Genomic DNA, 24214 nt, shown 5'->3' with positions numbered 1-24214 from the left:
TTTTCGTTATTTCTGCAGCCGCGAACTGCGCGCGTCCAGATGCGGCAGCGTGTTATGAGCGGTTCGAAGACCGCCTGCGTTCTCATATGAAAGTTACACACGCAGATGCCCGACTTAGAAGAACATTGTAACGCGCCTACATTAAGTGCATTTAATGCGCGCGTACTGCCGCGAGCTGCACGCAGGGGCAGCAGCGCGCTCTGAGCAGCTGAACAAAAATCTGTTTCCGCAATTAGCGCTTATTCGCAATGCACCATTTAGCGCGGACCGCCTGCGTTCGCATATGAAAATTACACACGCAGAAAATTCCAGAGTTACAAGGACTATGTAACCGCGCCTACATAAAGTGCGTTGAATGCGCCCGTACAGCCGCGAGCAGCGCCTTCTGAGCAGCTGAACGCTTATCTATTTCCGCAATTAGCGCTTATTCGCAATGCACGCTTTAGCACGGCATTCAGCGATTCTCTATAACGCATATTCAGTATTTATTTGCTTTCATACTAGGATACTACCTACATTTCTTACTAATTAGCTTTTATTGGTAAGCATCACGCCACCGCGTTAAAGCGAATACCTAACGCGTGCCCCAAGGTCAAGGACAACCTCCCCAGTTTACCAGTGACAGGTCTCCCACAAAAAAAAAGAAAAAAGTTAATGTACTTGCACTTCTCTCTTGTGAACGTCCATGAGTACTTGGCCCTCCCCTCAGACAGATGATGCAGTACCAATTAAAAAAAAGCATTACCCTCTTCCTCAATGGAACAGCTGTTCTTGAGAAAATATGGTTCTGTTGAATTACTTCACCACAGCAGCAGAGAGGTTGGCTTGTTTGCAATTCAGAATTTCACAATTGTAACACAGAAACGCGAGGACTGTAGCAAACATGCAGAAAACTGGAAAAACTATCATATGTGCACTCCCTCGTCCACCTGCACACTACGTTAAACTTTATTTATACAACAGCAACCTTCAATTATGCTACTATTGATAAAAGATCACCCAATCTACGTTAGAACACAGTGATGACTTTGTCTTTCTGTTGCCTATATTCTACAATGTGTCATAATCTGTGAATCATCTGTTCAATGTGTTTGGTAATAAAACACAAGCAGTTACATTGAGCAGGCAGTGTTTCAGCAATTTGTTTTGCAAGCACAAATTCATTTCTTCATAATTTGCATGCACGACAAGTAGTCATACTTCAATTGATACAAAACCAGTGGTTGCAACATTTTATTGGAATCAAAACAGCAGCACTTCTCGTGTCAATGTAAGGGTATAGGTATATATTTCCATCGTCGTGCACAGAACCTACTCCCAAAACTGAACACGTGGAACAACATATACAGTACAGCCTAAGCACTATACATAATTCACAGCAGTAAAGCAATACGAAAGCAAGGTGTAAAATTTCATGATGTGCACTAACGTGGGCACTTCACCGTGCCAGTATGTAAGTAGAATCCAAAAAAATAAGCTATTCAAGGAACTTGGTGTCAGCCTACACACGAAGGCAACTAATTAGTACAATAAGGCTAGCATCACTTTTAGGAAATATGAAACCGTGTAGACAGGCAATTGTACAGTTTTTTATTGCACTAGTTTACCCTATGGCATCAAAACATGTCGCACATGATTTTGGAGTTGAGTTTCCGACAAAAAAGCCCAAAATAGACCTGTGGTGTTGACTGTAGGTCCACTTACCAAGGTGCATAAAAGCATTCAGCAATGCCCACAAAATTACAAGGTTGCCTTCATATGTTGCTGTACATATTTACTCACAGATACCTGGAAGCCATCGTAAATTTCTGGAATTGTGCTTGGGAACTTGTCGGCATAATCACATGACTGCAATGTACCAATACTTCTAATATGCATAACAAGTACAGCCATGCTTCAATGTTTTTATGCCAGCTAGTGCCATCTGTAACTCAAAAGTTCATCCTTAATTCCTCACTTGATGGCTTACGCATAATTACCACATTGAAAATAATCCAAGCACCATGGCTGCAACGTCAACTTGCAATTAGGCAATCACAGGCACTAAATAAAAAAATTCCTGTAAATAGTGACTGGTCGCTTTGCACATTAGATCCTAGGACTTGATATGCCATGAGGATGAATCAAAATTGACCACACATATATAGAGACTGTGAAACAGTCAGGAGTTCATTTCATAGGTAAGGAAAACGTGAAAACGAAATCAGAACACATAGCAACAAAGGGGACGGAACGACACACTACTAACAACTGAAGTTGAACATGTGCGGCTTTTTTAGTCATGTGTGTTTATATCTTTCTGTTTTGATTACACTTCAGTTACTAGTAGCGCACTGCCCTGTCTGCCCCCTTCATTCCTCTGTGGATGTGTGATTGTTTAGTCTTGTAATTTTTCCGTACTGTGTGTTTACATCTTTCTGTGGTTTCGATTAAACTTCAGTTGCTAGTAGCGCGTCATCCTGTCCCCTTCATTTCTCTGTGCTGTGATTTTTTGCACCCTCTTTAACTATGAATATACACCAACTCGCCCAACTGCCCCTGTTAAGACTTATGTTTGCTGAATAACACTGGGCCCACCCAGCATCTTTTTAAACAATGCGAAATTTTCAAATGCACACGATATCAGAAAGGTTGCACGCAGTATTACGCATAACACACTGCATCAATACCAGTGTTGGCCGAAATGTGGTAAGATGTACGAGCTGTTCGTCATAGTGTAAAGTGAGGCACATCAGAGTGTTCCCACAATCATGGGTGTCGGCAGGGGTTTGCACGAAGGGCACCTGCCGCCATCAAGACACACCAGCACTTGACCCCACCCAAGCTACACCAATGCTCTCCTGCTCAACAGGCCGACACGTTACACCGCCTTGCACCCCCAAGACAAAATCCTGCCGACACTCATGCCCACAATACACTTGACTTGAACACAGACTGGTGGGCAAGCAACACTTGCTGCTTTGCCAGAAGTGTATTCCTGAAAATTACACCAAAAAGAAGTCCACTAAGATTTCTGTATACATAAGAATGAATTGTCTTACCGAAGATTCGCGCTTGACTATCCTTATTGAAGACATTTTGTCAAAACACGAAATAAATACAAAATTGAGATGCTGCTATGTATTTCCTTGTGAGTGTTTCACTTCGTGTGCACAGGGCAAAAAACAAACGGATGTAAAAAAATGCGAAACACCACCAGAAGTGTACTCTTGCCATGTTTACCATTATGTGGGTAGTTTTTGATGTCAGTAAAGTTATCATTATAAGTACACTTTAAAAGGGTTGTGAATGTTAGCAAGGTCTTGATTAACCGCACCTACTCTGTTTAGGAGTGAAGATTGGGCAACTTGGCACTGAACCATGGCAAAAATAAACAGCGCACTTCTAGTGAGGATAAACTAAGGCCTGGGCACAATAAGGGCGCTTTCACCTTGTCAAATTGTGTCAACAGTCATGATACTATGTATTGACCTTGAAAACTTTGGCAACATAATGCAAAACAGCAAATTAACGAGAGGGAATAAACAAGATGATTCAACAATCTGGTTCAACAGACTCAACAGCTGACTTATATCAATGCGATTAAATTAGCCTTGCACATCTCCTAATGGCCAAGAATATGCACATGTAGCCTTGGCAAATTCCACTGTTGATACGTGACCAATGAAGTTGCATTCCTTCCATGCCGTTGAATGGCCGTTCCTTCTTTTCTGTTTTCACTGTTTTCTGATTTTCATTGTTTTCACTAGCGTAAATGTTCACCCTTTTTGATTTTGTCACTTTGCAGATGGCGTAGGTGTTTGCCTTTGAATGTGCACGTTTCTTCTGCTTTGTCTTTCCTGCTTCTTTTTGTATGCGTATATGTTTTGCCTTTGAACGTGCACACGTTTCTGCTGCTCTTTCTCTATTTTTGCTCTACTGGGCCTTGTGCACTTCTCAAGCTACCATTGTCTCTTTTCACTTGAGGCCCATTTCCTGTATTTTGCTGGAATAAACATTTATCCATTCATTCAATACCATAAAACGCATGTGCTTCACAATACACACTGCACTTAGCAGATGTCTGTCACATGATATGGCCGTCATTGTATAGCTTTAACATGATTTATTCGTTCTAGCTAAATTAATCCAAGCTAATGATGTTAATGTACCTTGATATGCTATTTCACTGTTCCTTGATGCATATGTATGAAGGTACAGTGCTTATGTACCTTAATATGCTATTTCAGGAGACGGGCAGAGTGCGCAATGCAAAATTGTTGCCGAAAAGTCTTTTCACTTCCTGACAATCTGTGCTTCGGTGGGTTCTCACAGTTGCCTGGCGGGAGAAAGATGTCCAGGGTAGTTGACTGCATCCAAGGTAGATGCTGCAAAATGAGAGCGCACGGTCTTGTCACATGTCAATGTGCGCAAATTGACACGATGACGAAGGATTAAAACAAACAAATGAAGTTGGAGAAAAGAATAAATCGAAAACAAAGTTGTCCTTTATGCACATTCCATCATGTGACAATGTGATAACCGTGGCCTTTTGCTCTAATGTATATTCCCTGAAAGCATCATGCCTCATTCATGCTTTATCGCAGGCAAGAAAATTATATCGTGCAAACACCTTTATCAGGGTGCACTCCTGGGTCGATTGACTGGTCGTATGAAGCATGAGTGATATTCACAGAAGTTCCAAAACATGTATCACACATCATTGCTATCCGAGTTTAACGACTTAAATGCGAAGCATTTGTTAAACACTTCCACGACTTTGAACGGATCTATCTACCTATCTATCTAGCCGCCTACGACTCGTAGCTCGTGTGAGTGTTTCGTGAATGGGATGTATGCCAAAATTCGTGCGGCATGACACGACTGCATGAAGAACATGAATGATGGGTCTTAACTTGAAAATCATGATATGCATTTCATTAACAACATGATTTACACGTCACTCTCTTAGTTCTCTTGCGACTGTTTCGTTAACTTGATATTTACCAAAATAGGTATGGCGTCACAAGAGCGTATGACGCACATAAACGACAGTTTCTAACGTGCAAATCATGACACTCTTGTCATGTATGGCGTTATTTTTACAACATGGTCTCGGGGGCGCTAGTGGCCGTTTTGCCTGCTTCATATAAACCAAAATTGGTATTGTGCAGTGTGACTGTACGTCCAACATAAATGACAGCTGGCAACATGAAAATAATGACATGCATGTCATGTACACACGCCACGCTCATGGTGCGCTCGCGGCCGGTTCGCTAGCTTGACATACACCTAAATTGATATAGCGTGACGTGATTGTGCGACGAATAAATGACATATAGTAACATGAAAATAACGACATGTATGTCATTTACGGCATGGAGACTGGTGCACTCGCGTCCGGTTCTCTAACTTGATATCATACCATGACTGGTATAGCGTGACGTGACTGTATCACGTACATAAATGACAGCTGGTAACATGAAAACAATGAATGACATGCGTGTAATGTACAGCATCATGGGTTACATGCCACGCTCATGGTGCGCTGGCGGGCATTTCGCAAGCTTGACATGCCGATTTTCTTTTCTTTCTTTTTTTTTTTGCTTTTCATAGCACTTTTCAAGCGACGCAATGTGCAGAAGGTCATCTACAGGTGCATAAGCGACGATAAGGGCTCGCAAAGAGAGAGAACATCAGTATTACTCACCATTTTTGTTCCTGACTGTGCCGAGCTATTTGCCGAGCACGCAGGGTGCCCATCATCTGCTTGGTAATGCACAGCGGCACGCTCGCTTGAGTCGACGGGCCGTCGCGATTATCGCACTCGCAGCGCAGCATGTCGCACTGTCGTCAAACCACGCATATCACATCCAGCGGCGAGAACACAGTGAGGCTGCAGGCACAAAACGCGCGCACACGACCGACACAGCTGATCACTTGAGAAGTGGCGTTCACAAGGCCTAGGCGGCCTAGCTACGACGATCGCGCCGCCGCGGGAACGACTCCCTCCTCACGTTTCTTTCTTTTTTTCTGTTTTTTTTTTCTTCGCGCGCGCATGCGGCGCGAAGCTTTGTCCCATTCGGTAGCGCCTCGTCTGGCTTGCTTTTGACCTGGCGGGGGCGGGCCGCTGTAGGCTGCAGCCGGCAAGGCCAAAGGGCTACCTCGCTTCCTCTCCAGCCGTTCGGAGGGTCTCGTATATCTCTTTCTCTGGGCTATCTGTGCAAGGGATTTTTAGTGCGCTGAAGCATGCCGCCTCTTTCTTTTACTTCTTTCCCCCGCACAGCTGCATGCATGCCCGCCAGCACTGAAGGCGTTATGGAAAGCTTCAGAAAAAAAAAGAGAAAACATGCCAGAGGAAATGAGATGGGAGTTTTTTGTTCCTCTAACTCCATTCGACGAATGGCGTCAGATAGTGAATTTACCTCCTTTGTTCCACATAATTTCTTAACGAAGTAAAATTGAGTACGCAGAACTTTATTACACCCACCTCATTACACCCTAAGGTAGTACTGTCCAGATGAAGGTAGTATTAAGGAGGATTGTAGCCCTTAAAACGCCCAATTCGGCTAGTTTGCGTTTGCAGTGCACGTACCATGCAGGCGCGCGTTCTATTTTGAGGGTTTGTCCGCGAAAGAGTGACATCGCGCAGACATCGCGGTGTCTCGTCTTGCGCATGGCGTGTAACGCATGCATTCACTCCATCGATGACTCGCTCCCGTTGCTCGGCTAATGATGTAACACACCTGCGAACTCGTGTTTCTGTCCGAATGCCTCCGAACGCTGCATGTTCAAGCGAGAGGCTTCCTTTGTCGTCGCCGTCGCAGTGTTTACGCGGAGTGCGCGCCTTGGCAAGCTATACCGGTCTCGGGGCGACGAGGTAGACAAAGCTGCGACATTCTTCTTATAGGGCCTCCGGAAATAGAACGCATTCGCGGCGGCTTCTCTTCCCCCGTGTCTATTATCGTTCGCGAGTTTTCACGCTGCGCGCTGTATACCGATCTGACGGGGTAAACAAACGCTTCCTTTGTAGCAGTGACTTGACACAATGCGCGGCAATGGCGCGTACGTTGGAGACTTGGACAGGCGTTTGATTAGACCGTCGAACGTGGAGTCGATTTCAAACAACTCATTTTTTTTTTCCGTGTTTGTGTGCGTGCGTGTACTCTGTGCATATTTACTCCATGGTAATAAAACGATTGCGCAGATTTCCTTCGTCACACATCTGGCTTAAAGCTACATACGTGTGTTTGCGACACTTCCAAGAGGGGTCTAAATGCGCGAGTACGTGCGATGAAGTATGCAACATGTGTGTAGAACGACGTTTAGAAATCTCTCCAGGAACTGGCGAGGTCTCATTTACTCTTTCATCACTGCCTCCAACCGAGATTGTTGTCCCGGAACGCGTTATGGTACATAGCAGCCGAATGTCGCGCCGTACCTCTGCGACCGGGGTGATATATCAAACGCACCAGGAACTTGACGTTCCGCTCGGCGCACGGCGTAGAAATCAGCGGCGTGGGCGTTGGTTAATGAGGCTGGGGGAGGGGAGGGAGGAGAGAAGGTTTAGACTATGGAAGCGTAAGAGGGAGTTGTAGACGCACGTGTCGCCTACGCGCAAGACGCGCCTGTCACTGAGAAACTGCGTCATGGAGGCGTGGCGAAAACACGTGAAGCACCTCTGGGCAAATTTCGTGACTGCCTGTCTGGCACCCTCGCGCGTATCTTGACGCCGTTCCTACCCTGCCCTTCGTCTATACTTCGTCCTACCGCGACTGATGTGTTTCCTCTTCTAGAGACACGCGCACCCGTCCACGCTCCCTCTTTTTCTTCCCAAGCTCAACATACGCACACTCACCTCTTCTTATACTTACGCACGTTCCCATGCTAAAAGTTCGGCGCAAACAACTCTCGGCAATCGCGAGAAAGAGTCATGCATGCAGCCACCGGTTTATTTATACGACGCCGCGGGTTCTAGGGTCTCGGGGTTGTCGGAGAATGCGCGACGGGCGAAACATGTCGCCGCGCGGGACAAATCGCGCCCACTATTCTCGGCGCTTTGGGAAGAGCTCGGACGGAGAGAGGAAGGCAAGGGATGCAATACGCGCGCGGCGGAGAAACGTGAGCGCTGTTGCGTCGCGTCGTTACGCTGCGACAGCTGCGTGCGCGCGCTCCGAGGGAGGCGGCGCGACGCTTGCTACTACCGTATACCAGCGGCCGTGCTGCTACTATACGGCAACTCGAAGGAGGCGCACGACACAAGGCCCAGCCGCTGTTCTCCCCGCTAGTGTAAACCGCCGTAGTTTCTTCGGTTTCTTGGGCTGGCGGCACTCTTCGCGTTGCTTGCGCCGGCGACGCATTCTTCCCTTCGAGATCGGGGTGGCAGTAGGCACTTGTGCAGTCGTTTGTCTCTCCCCCCTCCCCCCTGTCTTGCTAATGGCTGCGGTCGGGACATAGACTCGAGCTCCGGTTGCGCGCAGACTCGGATTCCCTCTCTCGGCACGCGTCGCGGAAGCAAGACGTTAAAGCGTAATCGCTGCGTAGAGAAAGAAATTAGCGGCGGGGGGCGCTGCCCTAAGTGAGGAGAGAGGTTGCGTAGACGAAAAAGGAAGCATCTTGATTTGCTTAAGTGCGGGACCTCACTTAGGCAAAAACCACGCGAGATACTTTGCTTAGCTCGATTGTTCTCGCGCGTTTTGCGGTCGGCAGTGTGGAGGCGGGTAGTGCGGTGCAAACCGCTCGCTCTCAGGCCGTGCGCGTCGACGTTTCCAGAGCGATGTATCTTTTTATGTATGCATGTATGTATGTATGTATGTATGTATGTATGTATGTATGTATGTATGTATGTATGTATGTATGTATGTATGTATGTATGTATGTATTACGCATGTATGTATGTATGTATGTATGTATGTATGTATGTATTATGCATGTATGCATGTATGTATGTATCGTGTGCGTGAATCTGCGGTCGATGCGCCCTGCTTGTCTTCGGCTGAATAACATCGAGATCCTCGCCACCTCATGACAAGCGACATTTCGCAAATGCCCGAGCTCGATCATGAATTCGAATGAAAAGATTGAACGTTTGAGTTGATGCGACGTAGGGGGTTATCCCGCGCGGTTTTTTAAAGACGATAGTCTTACTTGGGGAACTTAAACGCAGAAATTTTGGTCTGTCTATCTTTCTGTATGTCTGTCTGTCACCCGATTCAGCATTCAGCCACCCGGCCAAAGTTTAACCACTTGCTTACCGCCCAGCCATCTTGAACTGGTGCGGCCGTTGATACTTGTGAACACTGTCGATCAAAAAGTAAATATTACGCATATCTGAGGCGCAACATCAATACGTGAGTATTAGGTGGTGTGTTCCTTTACTAGAAAATATGTAGATAAGTAATTCTAAAGACCCTAATGTTTCTTAGGCTGCGCTGAAAATGCTAGTGTTTCTTAGGCTGCGCTGAAAATGCGACGCTATGAGGCAGATGCGGCGGTTCAACGTGAGGAGGAGGGCTCGTGTAGTACGACTGGCACAAGACTATCGTCTTTCGACGACATTTGTAGCGAAGCACGCAGATACGCAGCCAATTTTTTTTCTTTTCTTTCTTTATTATTTTTTGCGAAGTGTCTTTCACAACGAGGAGAGAGATTGGTAAAGTGAGTATAAGGCAAGGAGAGGCTGGGAGAATGCGATACACACGTCCGTAAAGGGGTATTCAGACGGGGGAGAAATGCTCGGGGGGTAAAGGCGGAGCCTAGTGACGTCAACTCGCGAGGAGAAGTCGCCACAAATGCCCCCCACTCACACGGACGGGGCGAACGGAGGGGGAGACCAGTGTTACCAGACTACTCCTGTGGCTTGTACCGCCCGTTTCACCAGCTGCTGACGACGATGACCCCAGCTACAGATGACCCCAACTGCAGACTGGACACCCACTGCCGCTCTCTGCAGGAGCAAGTGCAACAATGTGGCCAAACAAGAGCCAGAAATTCCGCCACATCCCCCACCGCCGGGGGATTGTTTGTCCTTTCGGGGAAAACGTCCCCGTCTCCTCCGAGGAGGCGCGGGGGGGTCACGCCCACTCGCTAATCCGTGACGTCGCGGTCACGTGATCCGCAACCCCCCCGTCTCCCCCGAGCATTCCTCCCCCGTCTGAATACCCCTTAAGTCTCGAAAGGTCACTTACTCACGAAAGCGCATATACGCAAACGAGCACGCTTATTCGAACATATCCCGCTGTTCGATCGTATAATGCAAAGAGCAAACTATACCCTATCGCGACAAGTTGTCACACAGGGCTCTGTATAGGAAGGCCGCATAGCGCCGCTCTCGTCTGTAGACTCAGAGATGCCACCTGGTGTAACAGCTGTGCCGCTGAGCGAAGCCCGTCGCGAGATGAACGAACGCATGCATGGCATCGCTGAGCTGCTCTCGCGGGATCCGGCACTGCCTTCCGGCTCTGTAACAGTCGATCGAGCATATAGCTACAGTCTCTAGCAGTCGTTGAGGTCCCATATACGGAGAAGGGGGTCACCGATGTCGGTAAGTCGTCTCGCAGAAAATCAAGGAGATTTGGGCACCTGTTATCACATTGTCTCCTGTTCATGCGTGACTCGTACTATGTGTATAACGCGTCATAGATCAAACTGTACTCGTTTGATCTCGATGTTTCACCACACTTGAAGAGGACGTGCATTCCTGCCGAGGGCAACAGTTAGGAGCCCACGCGGTGACGTCCAAGTAAATTTCAGACCAATCTCGAATCACTTTTTATTATTTAAACGTTCGTTCAATCGTATAACGGATCCGTAAGTCTTGTGAAGCGGTACATTTCCGTAGTGCTGCTTAGCGGAGTCGCTACGATGTCTAGGTATGTGTGCACACTTGAACGGATCCGTAGGCCTTGTGGAGCATCACAGGTGGCGCGGAGCTCATTAGCATATTCATATATATGTGTGTACGCACTTGATACGCGACATCGATAAGGCATGCAGTAGTTGGTCTTAAAGTATCCATAGAGTGGTAACCGAATACGGTCTTCGTGTACATTAAAAAATAAGCACAAAACAATCAAAGAGAGCTATCCATATAGGAGCGGCGTCCAAACGTTTAAAATGTATCTGCTCGTGTCGGCACAAAAGAAGACGCAGTCAAGCGTAGTTACGATACGTCTCTTGAGGAGAGCTTTGTGCTTTTGAATGAACTCACGCTGCCGTCAAATCGCCATCTTAATTTACACAGTTTCATTTCGAAGGAACAGTCTCAGTCATTGTCAAAGTGGATGCTAATTAAAAAGTTGATGAGTTAAGTGTCTCGAGAAAGAATCATGCGTCAGTGTAGCGAGGTTCCGTCAATGCAGTTATCTTGTAATGAGGTGATCTCGGAGACGCATATATATATGCACTTGAACTTGCTGTTGACAGCTTATAGTCGTGATTGTTGTCTATGTTATCTCCCAATTTCCCTTTGGCGCTTAGAACTGTACTTGAGGCGCGGTTATATAAAGCTGCGTCAGTCTTGCCGATTTGTGTCATGTCACTGGAGACCTCTATGCGGACTTTAACGGGACAGTTAGCATCGTTTTTACCGTCTTGGGTAAACCGGAACGGACGATTCTTACGGTGACGTCAGGAGAGACTGAATGACTGGGCAGGTATAGCCAGAGTGGTGCTTTATATAAGTTATAACTTTTGACTAAAGTTAAAAAAGCAAGGAACAAACAAACTGCACAAAGTGGGAAACATTCGTCTAGCAACCACCTGCTACGTTTTCGCAAGATGAAAAGCCTTCCATGCTATACGCTTCTCAAACTAGTCTTAATTAACATCATACATATCTCATAGGGATTCTTAGGAAATGAGCACGTGCCTCGCGCCCTGTATGCCATGTGTGTGACAGAAAGTACCGTTTTTTTTTCTTTTTCTCAGTGCGGTCACGTGGCACATGCTATAGTATCGGTGCGGGATTTCATCGTCTTTCTTGAAACACGCGCCTCCGAAATATTCTTTACGTGCACGACTTCCTAGTAAATTCTCACGCATGCGCACGCTGCTCTGCGTCCGTGGCACGCGTGCAAGCTTCTTCGTTAGGGTTACGCTCGCGTCGGTGTATGTATCCGCGCAGTGAGTCATCGCTTCGCTATTTCATACTCGGTCCATTCATAAAAGCTGCCTACTATATATTTACGAGCGGCGCGGGCGCGCGATAAAAAATATAGGCGCGCCAGTGTTAAATGAAAAAAAGAAAAGATTAAAAAAAGCGCGCGTGAAGAGAAATACAGCAATAAAGCAGGACGCTATTCGGCGTAAAATATAAGGACCTACAGGAAAAGCAGAGAGCGTTCGCGCCTACGGCGCTTTGCACAAAAGCGGATATGCTGCGTACACGCGTGGCATGGCGCGCAATGCAGTCGCTTTTTATTGTTGTTTAGCATTCCTTTTAATTGAGGCCAACGGCATGCTGTGGCTTTGCAGGGTTAGCCGATTTTTTATGAAGTATGTGCACATTTAACCTTGTGAAATCTGAATGGAACACGTACGCGTACTCGCGGATTGAAGCGCGAAAATGTATAGTGCTGAGTAACGCACGTACTTTCGTTTCTGCAGCGTCTATATACTGTTCTTGCCATTTCGGCTTTTGCATAGCCAGGGGTGAAGGGGGGTGCGAACCCCCTCCCCCCGCCCCCGTCTCCGAAATTTTTTCAATTTTGCATCCGTATATATACGTACACGTACAAACACACGCGCGAGCATGCATAAATATATATATATATATATATATATATATATATATATATATATATATATATATATATATATATATATATATATATATATATATATATATATATATATGGGCTGCAAGGGCGTATATTGCATTTGGACCCTTGTGAAATGCGGCCTCCGTTGCCGCGAATCGAATCCAAGCTCTCGTGCACATGGCAGCACAAAGCCACGCGCATTTACGACGTTGAATAACAGGAATTTGATCACACACCAGGGGCGTAGCCACGTTAGGGCACACCGGGCCCGTGCCCCCCCACCCGAATTTTTTTTTTTTTTTGCCATTGCATACAGAGCAAAAAATGACACTCGACCACATCTGCCTGCTCGTCCCCACTACAGATCAAGGAGGTGACCCCCCCCCCCCCCGAAAAAAATTTCTGCCTACGCCCCTGTCACACACCATACATTTTCCCGACGTAACTTAGTCGCCTATACAGGGCCTATTACAAACCCTACGCTGTTGTCTCTCAAGGAAGTGAATTGTTATCCAGAGTCCCAGCTGATAACGTCTCAGACTTAAAAAAGTTCCGAAGATAATGGCGTCCGTCAGAGATATAGACACAGGACCGCAGTGATAAGAGTGAAGCCTGAGTCTCTTTTTCCACTCGGCCTCGTATGCGCGTCCGGAAACGTCGCTGGAGCCGGGAGATAAGCGGCGAGTGTATATAATTAACGAATGACTTCTCTCTCTCTCTCTCTTTCTCTCAAGAAGCAACACGCGGTGATCGCGTCCAATCACGTGATCTCGCAATTACGGACTCGCCGCCGCATCCGGACGTTTCGGATGTTATCACATTCCCCATGGGATTTCCACTCTATCTGTTTTGTAGTGTACAAGTAGTACACATATCGGTGCGTGCATACACTTGGCTTCTTTGATAATGCGATATCAAGTCAATTTCTTAAGCGTCGCCATTGTTTGGTTCGCTATTTCCTTTTACTGGTCGGTCGCCTTGCAGAAAAAAAAAAAAATTAATGCTCAGTCGTCGTCTTGTTCTTTCGTTTATCCCAACTTCATTTATTTATTTCTTAATTAACGACGTCTCTTTATTTATCTTTCTGTGTCCCCATCAGCTGCAGAATCGCCGAGGGCAGCTGTAGCAGTCGCACTAGGGACATCAAGAGACATAACACGTGACACTGCGCGAGAACGTTTGTCGCATAATAAATGTGCCTGTCCGAAGGCGCTCGTTTCCCAATCGAAAAACCAAAAAACAAACAAACGTAATTGCATTTATCGGCGCGCCTTCGCTTCTCGCGTTCGCTCGGCGATATTGCGGTCCGCGACTCTGAAAACATTAAAGGACAATTTGCTTTCGAAGAAACAAACGAAAGAAAAAAAGAAACCCTGTCCCGGAGCCTCGCGCCCTATCTCGCCCGAAAAGTGCATGGCGCGCGGTCCATTAAAAATTGAGTGCCGCCCCACTGCCGCGTCAGTGAAGGGGACGCGCTGGAAAGTCAAACGAACGTCGCTAATTAAAGGGGCGCGAAGATGGCATGCGCTTGCGCGTCGCGAAAAATGAGAAAGAGAGCGAGAGAGAAAGAAAGAGAGAGAGGGCCAGCTAAGTTGGTGAGCCGAGAGCTGATGCATGGGAAAGAAGTTGCAGTGAGCGTTAACAGAAAAGTGCGCCGGTGCTTGTGCAGCCGCGTTTCATTTGCGACTGCTTTTTTTTTTCTTTTAATTCCTTCGACGCTGTGTTCATCTAGTCGCGGGCATTGCTGTTCAACGTGTTTCCGCATTCCGAATGCGTTCGCTTCCCCACTCGTGTACCTTCGTGCCGTTTGTCGCAATGACTTCCTGCGACAACGCGAGGCGCAGCACTTCGCCTCGTGTTACTGCTGGTATAACGGTAATAATGCGAATGATGAATGACGGGCTTTATAACGTCCCTTGACGTGCGTGCACGGTATATATATATATATATATATATATATATATATATATATATATATATATATATATATATATATATATATATATATATATATAGTAGATTATAATGCTTAATTGGCTGTTTAGATCATTTGATTTTGTTTGTCAAATAAACGAGACCCTCGGACAATTCTCCTTCTAGCGTTCTTACATATGCACGTGTGTGTGTCTGTGTGAGTTTAAAGCTTGTATAACTCCCGGTAATTCCTATAATTTCCGGTAATCCCTGACTGCGACACTGCTGCACATCTTTTGCGGTGACTCGTGAGTATTAAACCGAGGATTACCGCAACGCACTCTGAGAACGCGTTACAAAAAAAGATAATAATAATAATAATGATAAACGTAAAATTAAACCTGTTATTCGCAGGTCCTTGTAATAAGGCGTTGAACTCTCGCCATCGTCTCCGTAATTACGGGACACATGCGGCAACCGACGGGGCTCGCAGTTTCAAGAAATTAAAACGCCTTAATTTTAAAGACCCTCAGCTGTATTACGCAGGACGTAAAATAATATTTAAAAAAAAAGGCTTCCCACATAGCCGGTATCCGAGGCGAATTACATAAACGAAGGTTGTAAATTAAGTAATCAACTTCGTTATACGGCCAGGAACAAGAGAAAGCAAGCGCGGCGCCTGCACTGTCTCAACTAACCGGGAACATCGCCAACACTTTTACCTTATAAGTACAGCCGTGGCTATAACGAACGGCGTAGTAATAAAGTTACACGACGCATGTTACACTACACATCAGAGACGTTAGATTTCCACAGAGGCGGTCGCGACGGCGCGGCAGCAGCCCGTACGTGGTGCGGCGGATTAAGAAGGTCTAATTAGACCAGGCCGCTGAGGACAGAGGGTAATTAATCCCGCGGGATTCCGCAACCACCGGCGACGCGCGCGAGGCCGTTTGGCAGATCGCAATTAAGACTTCAAACCGCCGAATGATGTCGAAGAGAAAAGCCGCACCACTTCTTTAACAGCGTGTTCCGCCACCGCCAAGAAGAGAGTCTATATATACGAGCAGCAAAACGAAAGGCGAGGAGAGGTTGCTGTTGCGTTGCCAATATAAGACGGAGCGACAACGAGCGAACGAGCTGGGAACAGAAACAAAAAAAAAACAACAAAGATGGCGCTCGAGATGGAAGCGGGGGAGGAGGAAGAGTGGGAGAGAGGAGGACTCGATTCGGGCATCTCTATGCATCGGCACGCTGTTTGCGGCTCTGTTTCTCGGGCGCGATTGCGGAGAAGTCGACCGACCGCGAAGCAGGGCAGATGATAATCTCTCCGCTCTGATTACCCTCGCCTCTCCGGCTCTTCTTCGGGTACGCGGTATCTGTCTATCTCCGCATCCGTCTACATGGCTTGACCCTTCCCTGAGGGGGCCGCTCGCCGCCCGCCCGCCGCTTTGTAGGAGAGAGCCCACCGTTCCTCCTACGAAGAAGCGGCTCCCAATTTTAGAACGGGACCAATCGGGCTGGCATCGGTTTCGTAACGAAGGGAGGAGGGTTTCTCGCGCGAATGCAGAACTGGAGCGAACGGACATCACTTTGTTGGCCGGCCGGCCGGCCGGCCCCGAACGATGTTACACTCTATACGATGCTGCTTCGCGCAACGAAAGGGCCCATGTACTATATACACGCCGGAGCGGCGCGCGCGTTGCTTGGCCGAGAGCCTGCGAAAACAATGCGAGACTAAACAGAAAAACGGAGCGACCTCGTATATTGTAGTTACACACGTATGCATGCACCGGTTCTCTGCTGCCTCTTATCTCTGCGAACGTCTCGACAACGCGCGGCTGTACACGCCGATCGCGAGCTGCTCGATCGCGTGTGAGAGATTAGGCACAACGATTTGGTTTCCTTGTTTTTTCTGCGCTCGTCTCCACAGCGTTGCGTCATGGGCGCGCCGTTTCTTCGAGATGTGTACCCCGTAGATGTGTGAGTCTTCCGAAGCCGAAGAGGCAGAGCGGTTTCGGCGTAGCCGGCCTCGGAGATATCTGCGCATCGTCTACGTTCTCGAAGGCCATGACCGTGAGACGAATGGTCGTCACTTGGTTGCGGAGAACCACGCACCGAAAGATGATTGCTCGATTTTTATCTGACGAACGTTCCCTCCTTCCACGTCGTCTCCGTGTATATATTTTCCTGTTTTCGTGCTCGTTAGCGCTTACGTTGTTAGCGACGCGCTTATGCAAACATGACCGCCGGTGTTATGTATACACACCAGAGGCCTCAATCATGCTGAACTTCGTGCGGCCTACATATAGCATACTGTATGCGGCCAACGCTGTTTGAATGGGGCCACCGTGGTCCCAAAGGTTCGCCCGACTTTGAGACTGCTGCTGTACACACCAAACGCTTCTTCCTGCTGAACCGCCGTACGTTTACACCAATTAATCGCAAATGTTCGTAAAAAAACGGTGCTATGCATTAATGAATTTTATGCGCTTAAGGATGCTAATTCTGAAGCTATAAGAAACTACATTGAAGCTATATTGAAGCTATAAAGAGACACATGCTAGAAGAAACATACTGTAGTTTACCAAGTACTTATTTTCACCACCTGGTGCTCGCTGAAATACCTGACGCTGAAGTTGAACAGTATTAACCAATAAACTTTATTTAATGCCGTTTCTACGCTGTCTGTTGGAGCTGTCATCGTGTTTAGTTTCCACTAAATGTCGCCGATAACGATGGCTTCAACAGCGATTCGATACGAATAGGCAGTTGGCGATGGGCCGAACCAAACATGCGCCTATACTCTTTGTACTCCCATAACGGTGCCATGTTTAGTCTATAGCAATCCTCACATTCTGCATGTGCGTCTTATCCTTCTTTCGCGTTCAAACGAAACCTGGAGCACCTGCGACATTTGAGCAGCGCTTCCGTCGCGTCCGACTATAGCACTCTGAAAGTGTAACGCGACACACTTTCATCTCCCAGTAGGTATAAAATACCTCACTCGATCATGCAACGGGAGTACGGTCATACTATGCAGTCGCTTGCACGCGTTTGCGTTGAGCTCCATCGCGTAGAGCTTCACGCTTGCGCGTGTTTTCCAAACTCCTTTCCATCAATCTAGTGTTACCAACAACAGTCTCGCATGTCTGCCACCGGCCACCTGCCTCTGCAAGTCCATGCATCAAAAAAATGGAGGCTTTGCGCATGCGCATGCCCCGCGGAGGAAGGCTATCGTCTGCTCAGCGCGATCGTCTGCTTCGCGCTTTGCGGTCGGTGCACGAGCGACAGCGTGAGCCGAGTTCCATTGTTAACTTGTCAGCGGTCGTTCTGCTTCATTCACCTTTTTTCAGTTTGTCTTCACGGAATCTATAGAGGACGCGCTCGCTCTTCACGTATTTTGATCTATCTTTTTTTCTTTCCGAGTACAGCTGCCGTTCGAGACGTTCTCGAAAGGTTCGACGACCCCCGTTGTGCATCACTTCGTTGCTGCTGCTTGTACTGGGTCAGATGGATTTAGTTGCTGCGCTGAAGCGTGCACGCTCTTGTTTGGAGAAGACAGCGGTACTATAAGCTGGTTTACGAAGAACTTGCCGAATGCTCTTCCCTTATATGGTTCGCACTTATTCATTTCATTGCTTAATTAATAGAGGGAGGAGCAGGGGGGGGGGGGGGGTAGGATGCTAATGATATAGTTAACACGCGCGTGGCCATCAAAGTGAGTCTTTAGTCGTATGAGTCGCGGAAAATAACTGGCCATGGCCCCGTACCCGAAATTACCCACTAATGTGTAGGTCGGTTATCATTTAGGCCACCTGTGAACGAGGTAGCGAGTGAATGGCATACGCGTCGCTCCATTTGTATGAAGCGGCATTGGAGTAATGTATTCTGTAGTCTCTCAACACGGCGCATGCGCTCGAGACGGAGAGACGCCCTGACGTGGGATTCTCCTGGCGACGCTTCGGATTGGCTATTATAACTGACATATCAGCTGTCTCTTCGATGTTGAAGTGTCAGGAGTTATTCAAAAACCATTTCTTTCGCGCCGGTTGCGTTCTCGATCGGTCGCTCTTGAAAGCGGCCCGTCAGTTTCTCTTTGACATGCCGGTCCTCGTTCCCCAGTTTCGAAACCAAGCGCCGAGTATGCATACGCGCCATTCAACTATACGTACCCCTAGGCTTAAATCATCGTCCTTTGGAAACGAGGGCAACAAGCACTCTTGAGGAAAGCCAACGACGTAACAAAAAGAGACTCGTGTGGCAGGAATCGCTGCCGTCGCTAACCGTCGTATAACAGCACAGCATCGGCAAGGACTGTACACCCGCGCTGATGGCAACTGTGTAAACATCGAGCGCGGAAGTTCGAAACGTGCCGCGGAGGTCGCCAACGTTTTGGGCGCGGTTTGTTACAGCGCCTTTGGTTCCGCCTAAGAGCACACACGTCCGTGCCTTCGCACAGGTATATGCATGGTAACACCTTCGAACGGGCGCGCAAGTTTTGTTTGAACACGCCAGCGTTTGTGTAAAGCTGTGGGAACGTCGACCCCGCGTCTGCGCGTATGGAGTCGTCTGTGTATACTTCTCGCATAAACCTTCGCATGAAGCAACCGCCTGGTAGTGTGGGAATATGCACCTGTGTAGCGGCAACAGACGGCGGTGACGTCACCATCATTAAGAGTGCCGTGACACGGGCGAGTCCCGTCGACGCCCGTCGAAGAAAAGAGGGGCGCGTTGCGCGCATGCGCATAGCGATTACTGTAAATATACAGTGTACGTTGGTATGCGTAACGTATACTGCGCATACAAGCGGTGTGCGTGTTAGTTGTCACTATTCGTCTCGACACGACAGTTCACTTCGTTATATTTGATCTATATAGTTACGAAACGTGACTGTGACCGTGTTTCGTAAATACAAATAAACAACTCGGCCATAGCCGTTGTAGCAGTATGGTACACCCGCCGTGTTAACTTAACGGTATATCTAAAACTTATCAAGCTCTCGGGAAACGACAGGTAGCTCTCCTTTTTCATTGCTTGAAACTATGGTAATCAAGCGAATTGCCTGTGTATGTGCCTTGCACGTATGACCTTGCGTGTGTGCCTTCCACGTGTGGGTATTTGCGTCTTTCCAAACTTGGGCTTCCGTGGGGCGTTGAATCAGTTGCTCAATCGGCCAGTCTTTCAATAACTCGCGCCATGTGTGAGCCTCCTTGCTAATTAACGCAACGCTGCCTGCGATATATTCACTGGTTGCCGCTTATATACGGCCCTTTCTACACGTCCACATATATCTGCCCATCGCAGTTCGCTATCGAGCGAAACGTTCCGTCGGTGAAAGGAAACACAGAAAAAAGAAACACGGGTACCCTCTTCGGTATATTTTATGCTCTGTTCTATCTGTTGTTCTCGGGTCCTCTCGTCGCGAAACGTTTTAAACATGCATGGCTGAGATTGAAACCGCAGGTCTCGCGGGCTTTAAAGAATACGGCTCCGCGGCGAATGCTTTCTATGCCCGGAGCAGTCCTATATAAATCTGGCGTGAGCCCCTAGCTCGGAAGCAGCGCGAGTGTTGTGCGGAGCTATAGAAAACCGGGGTTCAATTTACCGTGTTCCTAGAGCTCCGCGGGACTGGAAGAGGATTTGTCGGGAGGTAAGACGGCTGATCCCTGTTATACGAGGCAGGTATACAGAACAACGAGATTCTTCACATTCCAGTGTCTTGTATATCAGTGCGTGCGCAGCCGCAAAACAGGCGCTCAAAGCGTAAAGCTTTATACTTCGCCTTAGTATAGTTGCGTGCATTATTCTTCATGCCTCGTATGGCACCTGTTCGCTCTGTATGCGCTGCTTTGGGTATATGTACACGAAAGCTTGACTCACGGCGAGGTACACATGCACCCTTTTGCTAAATAAGTAGCCAGCCTGCTGTGTATTCTTAACGCTTCCAACTTCGCAGAGAAGACGCGTGCAGCGACAGGACAAGAGGCGAGGGAACAATACGTTATTTTGCATATAGATCGTGACGTCGCTGTCTATGTCTACATATAATATGCATTTGTACATCACTTTGTTCGTAAATAAAGACAGGCCCGTGCCCTCCCACTGCCATCGGGGGTTGCACGAAGGGTATGCAGGGATCCGAAACGAAAGCCTTATCCCTTTGTTTTTCTCTGCTTGCTTGCTCGCGGGGCCTGCCTGTCGGGTGTTTTCAAACTTCACGAACGAAAACCGACAAGCGGTTCCCGGTTCCCAGGAAAAAACGTGCTCATCTGCCGAAGGCGTAAGCTAAAACACCCCGCAGTCCCCATTTGAATAGCGCTGCCGTTCGCCCCGATGAACCCGTCCTCTCTTTCAGCTTTCAATTAGGACCTAAGCTCGCGCGCGCTTGGCCACCGCGGATTGAAGGCGACGGCGCCGTCCTCCGCCCCTCATTGCGAATGCAGAGCGGTATCAACGGCGCGCGCGGAACGGACAGGCCCGTCGCCGTTCTTGCAGGACACGCGCCCGCCGTGCTCGAAACAATGGGGATTAACGAAACGACGGGGGGAAAGAACAGCGCTGGCAGGCAGTTCCAGCGTTGCACTACTGCCGCTGCTGCTTCACCTAGGAGACCACGTGAGTCCCCGGTCGTCGCCTCGTCTTCCTTTGTGTTAGCCCAGGAAGGCCTGTCGAGCAGGGAGTGTGACGTGCCCGTAGGGGAAGAAAGGATCCTACGGCATGCTGCTTTCGCATGCATGCACGCAAGCACACACACACGCCTATGTAGTGAAGCTTTGCGCGTTTTGTGTTTCACCGTTCACGTATATCCGTTTGTCGGGCAGGACCGATTGAGGGCCGTGGCCCTTCGCGGGTCGCGCCCGTGGTCTCATCTCGCGAGGCTATCTGTATCGATTACTTACGTGCTCCTCCTCACCGTGGAGCCCTCTCTGGTTTTGCCAGGGTACAGCTACAGGTCGCATGTAAATGGGCGCCGATTAGACCGAGCGAGAAGGGTGCGCGAGCCCCCTTTCTTTTCCCGCCTACTGTGCTCCTCCGTACATTCTCGGGCAAGATGAGGTCGTATGAGGATTACTCCCTCGGGCCCTCTGCGTGCGTGCGTGTGTGTGTGTGTGTGTGTGTGTGTGTGTGTGTGTGAGGGGGGGGGTGAGCGTTCTTATGCACTATAGAGAAAGAGAGAGAGAGAAGAGTAGGAAAAGGAAGAGGAAAGAAATGGAAGGGGGGAGGGAGGGGCAGGGATGTTCGTGCGCTTAACGTCCGCTATAGTGCCACACGTATGACACCCCAGGGGTTCGATGTTGCAGACACCTACGCTTCCCGCAGCTCCAGGAGGAGGTTGCAGGGATGGGAGCCATCCATCGCTCTAGCGGTAACTATAATAGTCTAAGCGGGTGCGTGCGTGCTCCTCCGCGTGAGTGCGCTTGATATAGCTACACAGAGAGCACTGGGGTCGCACTGCTACTAGGTCCTCTCTCGAGTATCGGTTGCGGAGAGACGTGAAGCCGCAACAGCGTCTTTCTTCTTTTTCCTTCTCTCGTTTTCTTTTTTTTTTTTCGGCGCACTCAAACAAGTTGTTGAGAGAAGGGAACGCGAGAGGCGCGAAGATTTACCTCAACCGGGGGGACCCCGGGGTTGAGTCACGGGACAGAACTGAGTCATTGACTCGCGAATGATCCGAGCTTCTCGTGGGGGACCCCGTAAGTGCGTCCCTGTGGAGTCGTAGTGAGATGAGCAACGCGAGAAGCTGATGAATCTGTGAAGGCGGGGGAAAAGAAAGGTGATCGGTAAAGCTTATTATCAAATGTGTCCTTTCATACTAGATGCATCGTTGAGGGCTCTTGCGTAAGATGACTCATCATCAGTCTGCTTGATTTAATAATTATAACTCACAGTCCGAGCGCGCGGAGGTTAACGTGGGGCCGAGATATGAGGCATGACGCTCCGATTTACATCTTTTGATTCATGAATAACTGTGCGCGTAAGCTGAGATTCTTTATACGTCTTAAACGGATATCTTCTGGTCTGTCTCTCTTGCGCTCCTATTTCGAAACTTTGCAAAACTAGCTATGGAGATTCTGTCGCAGTAATAAGTTCCCGCTGCCATCATTACAGTCTCGGCGGAGATGTGATTGCTTGTCTTGTTTGATTTTTTTTTTTTTTTTTGTAAGTTAAGCGGCAGTCTGCAACGTTAAAAGGATTATGTAGGCGCGGACACTGTGAGCATGTGTCGCCGTTAAGTCTCTCTGATCCTCGTTACTGCAGACAAGTGTCTCCGTGCAATAGCGCAGTGTCCAAATTTATGTGAACACTGAACGCCCACACGTTTAACGTCGCTGCTTAATTTATTAGTCGCGCAGCTAAAAGTATGTACTTACGCCGGATTATCGAAGCTTTACCGAGTTGTTCCATCTTTGAAAATACGAATCTTATTGCGTAAGTGCATCCCTGTGGAGTCGTCGTGAGATGAGCAACGCGAAGCTGGTGAATCTTACAGATTCATCACTCACTCGTACACTTCGACGCTTTCACCGTACACAGAGTTTGTGTATGGGCAAGTTTTCTTGCGTAGCTCACGAGCCCGTGTATTTCGACGAAGGCGAAAGTTGTAAGCGCGCCACTCGTTCTCGCGAAGTTTGTAAGGGTTTAAAGGCTTTCGATGGGAAGCTGCGCCACACTGTCCTGAGTACGCGTCCCGTAATTAGATGCTTGCACTGGAGAACGAACGTCACGGAAGCAGAACACAATCCAGAGCTTTGCATGGCCGTGGCTTGAACGTGATGTCGGCTATAGCTCGGGACCCCGTCGCCTCCGGCAGTATACGTGACTTTTTATGAGATAAGCTAATGCTGCAGCTCGCCGCGCTTACGCAAGGATGATCAATTAGTCCCCTGTACGTTGCATGCTCGCGGTTCTCAGCCGCACGCGCCGCGCACTCTCGTCCGCAAACAAAGCAGCGTCGACCGGCCGTTGCTTTGGCTACCGCCGCCGTCGGCGTGCTCGTGGTGAATAGCTGCAGGGATGACGAAATCATTTACTAAGCGGCGAGACGCGTAGTTTGTGCTCCATGATTTAGTTTGTACACGCGTCTATAGTTTGTGCTCCGCCCACTGTTTGGCCGATCAATTCGCTGCAGCAATGCGGCCGGTCGCCATGACGACAAGCTGTCGAGCGTCTTCATGCATGTTATAAGTCTGCTAAGACTTATAACGTGTATGTCCCATTAAATCACGTAGTTAATCGTACCATAAACCTGTGTGTACCGGCATCGCCTTCGTTTACCTGTATTGACTTCACATTGTTGCATCATTTCTTTCCTTACATATATCCTGAGCATGCAAACGCCATATTTATGAAGCTTAGATTTAGGTGCACGTTAAACACCAACAGTTATTATTATTATTATTATTATTATTATTATTATTATTATTATTATTATTATTATTATTATTATTATTATTATTATTATTATTATTATTATTGATGAAGCTTAAGGGCTTTCGACGGAGCACATGAATTTTTTTCTTTCTCTTTTTTTTTATGAATAAATCTGTCGCCCACAA

The 24214-nt window shown here is 48.0% G+C and overlaps 2 protein-coding genes across 4 annotated transcripts in view; both read left to right on the top strand.

Annotated features, from left to right (window-relative positions):
* LOC119383606 (60S ribosomal protein L19) overlaps positions 1-24214 on the top strand; it is a 310809-nt gene that overhangs the window by 79238 nt on the left and 207357 nt on the right. The window contains exon 1 of one of the 2 annotated variants that reach the window (XM_049412588.1): positions 880-886. The exons of the other annotated variant lie outside the window; for it this stretch is intronic. Within the exon in view, the coding sequence (XP_049268545.1) occupies positions 884-886 (3 nt within the window). The 5' untranslated portion in view covers positions 880-883. Of the gene's footprint in view, positions 1-879; positions 887-24214 lie in introns of those variants that run through there. 2 annotated transcript variants of the gene reach the window in all.
* Positions 1-24214, top strand: part of LOC119383607 (uncharacterized) — a 169815-nt gene that overhangs the window by 29059 nt on the left and 116542 nt on the right. The gene's annotated exons all lie outside the window — the stretch shown is intronic.

Source organism: Rhipicephalus sanguineus, chromosome 2 (assembly GCF_013339695.2).
Source record: "Rhipicephalus sanguineus isolate Rsan-2018 chromosome 2, BIME_Rsan_1.4, whole genome shotgun sequence".
Lineage (NCBI taxonomy): Eukaryota > Metazoa > Arthropoda > Arachnida > Ixodida > Ixodidae > Rhipicephalus > Rhipicephalus sanguineus.
Note: the sequence above shows the minus strand (reverse complement) of the source record. Positions and strands in the feature narration are given on the sequence as shown.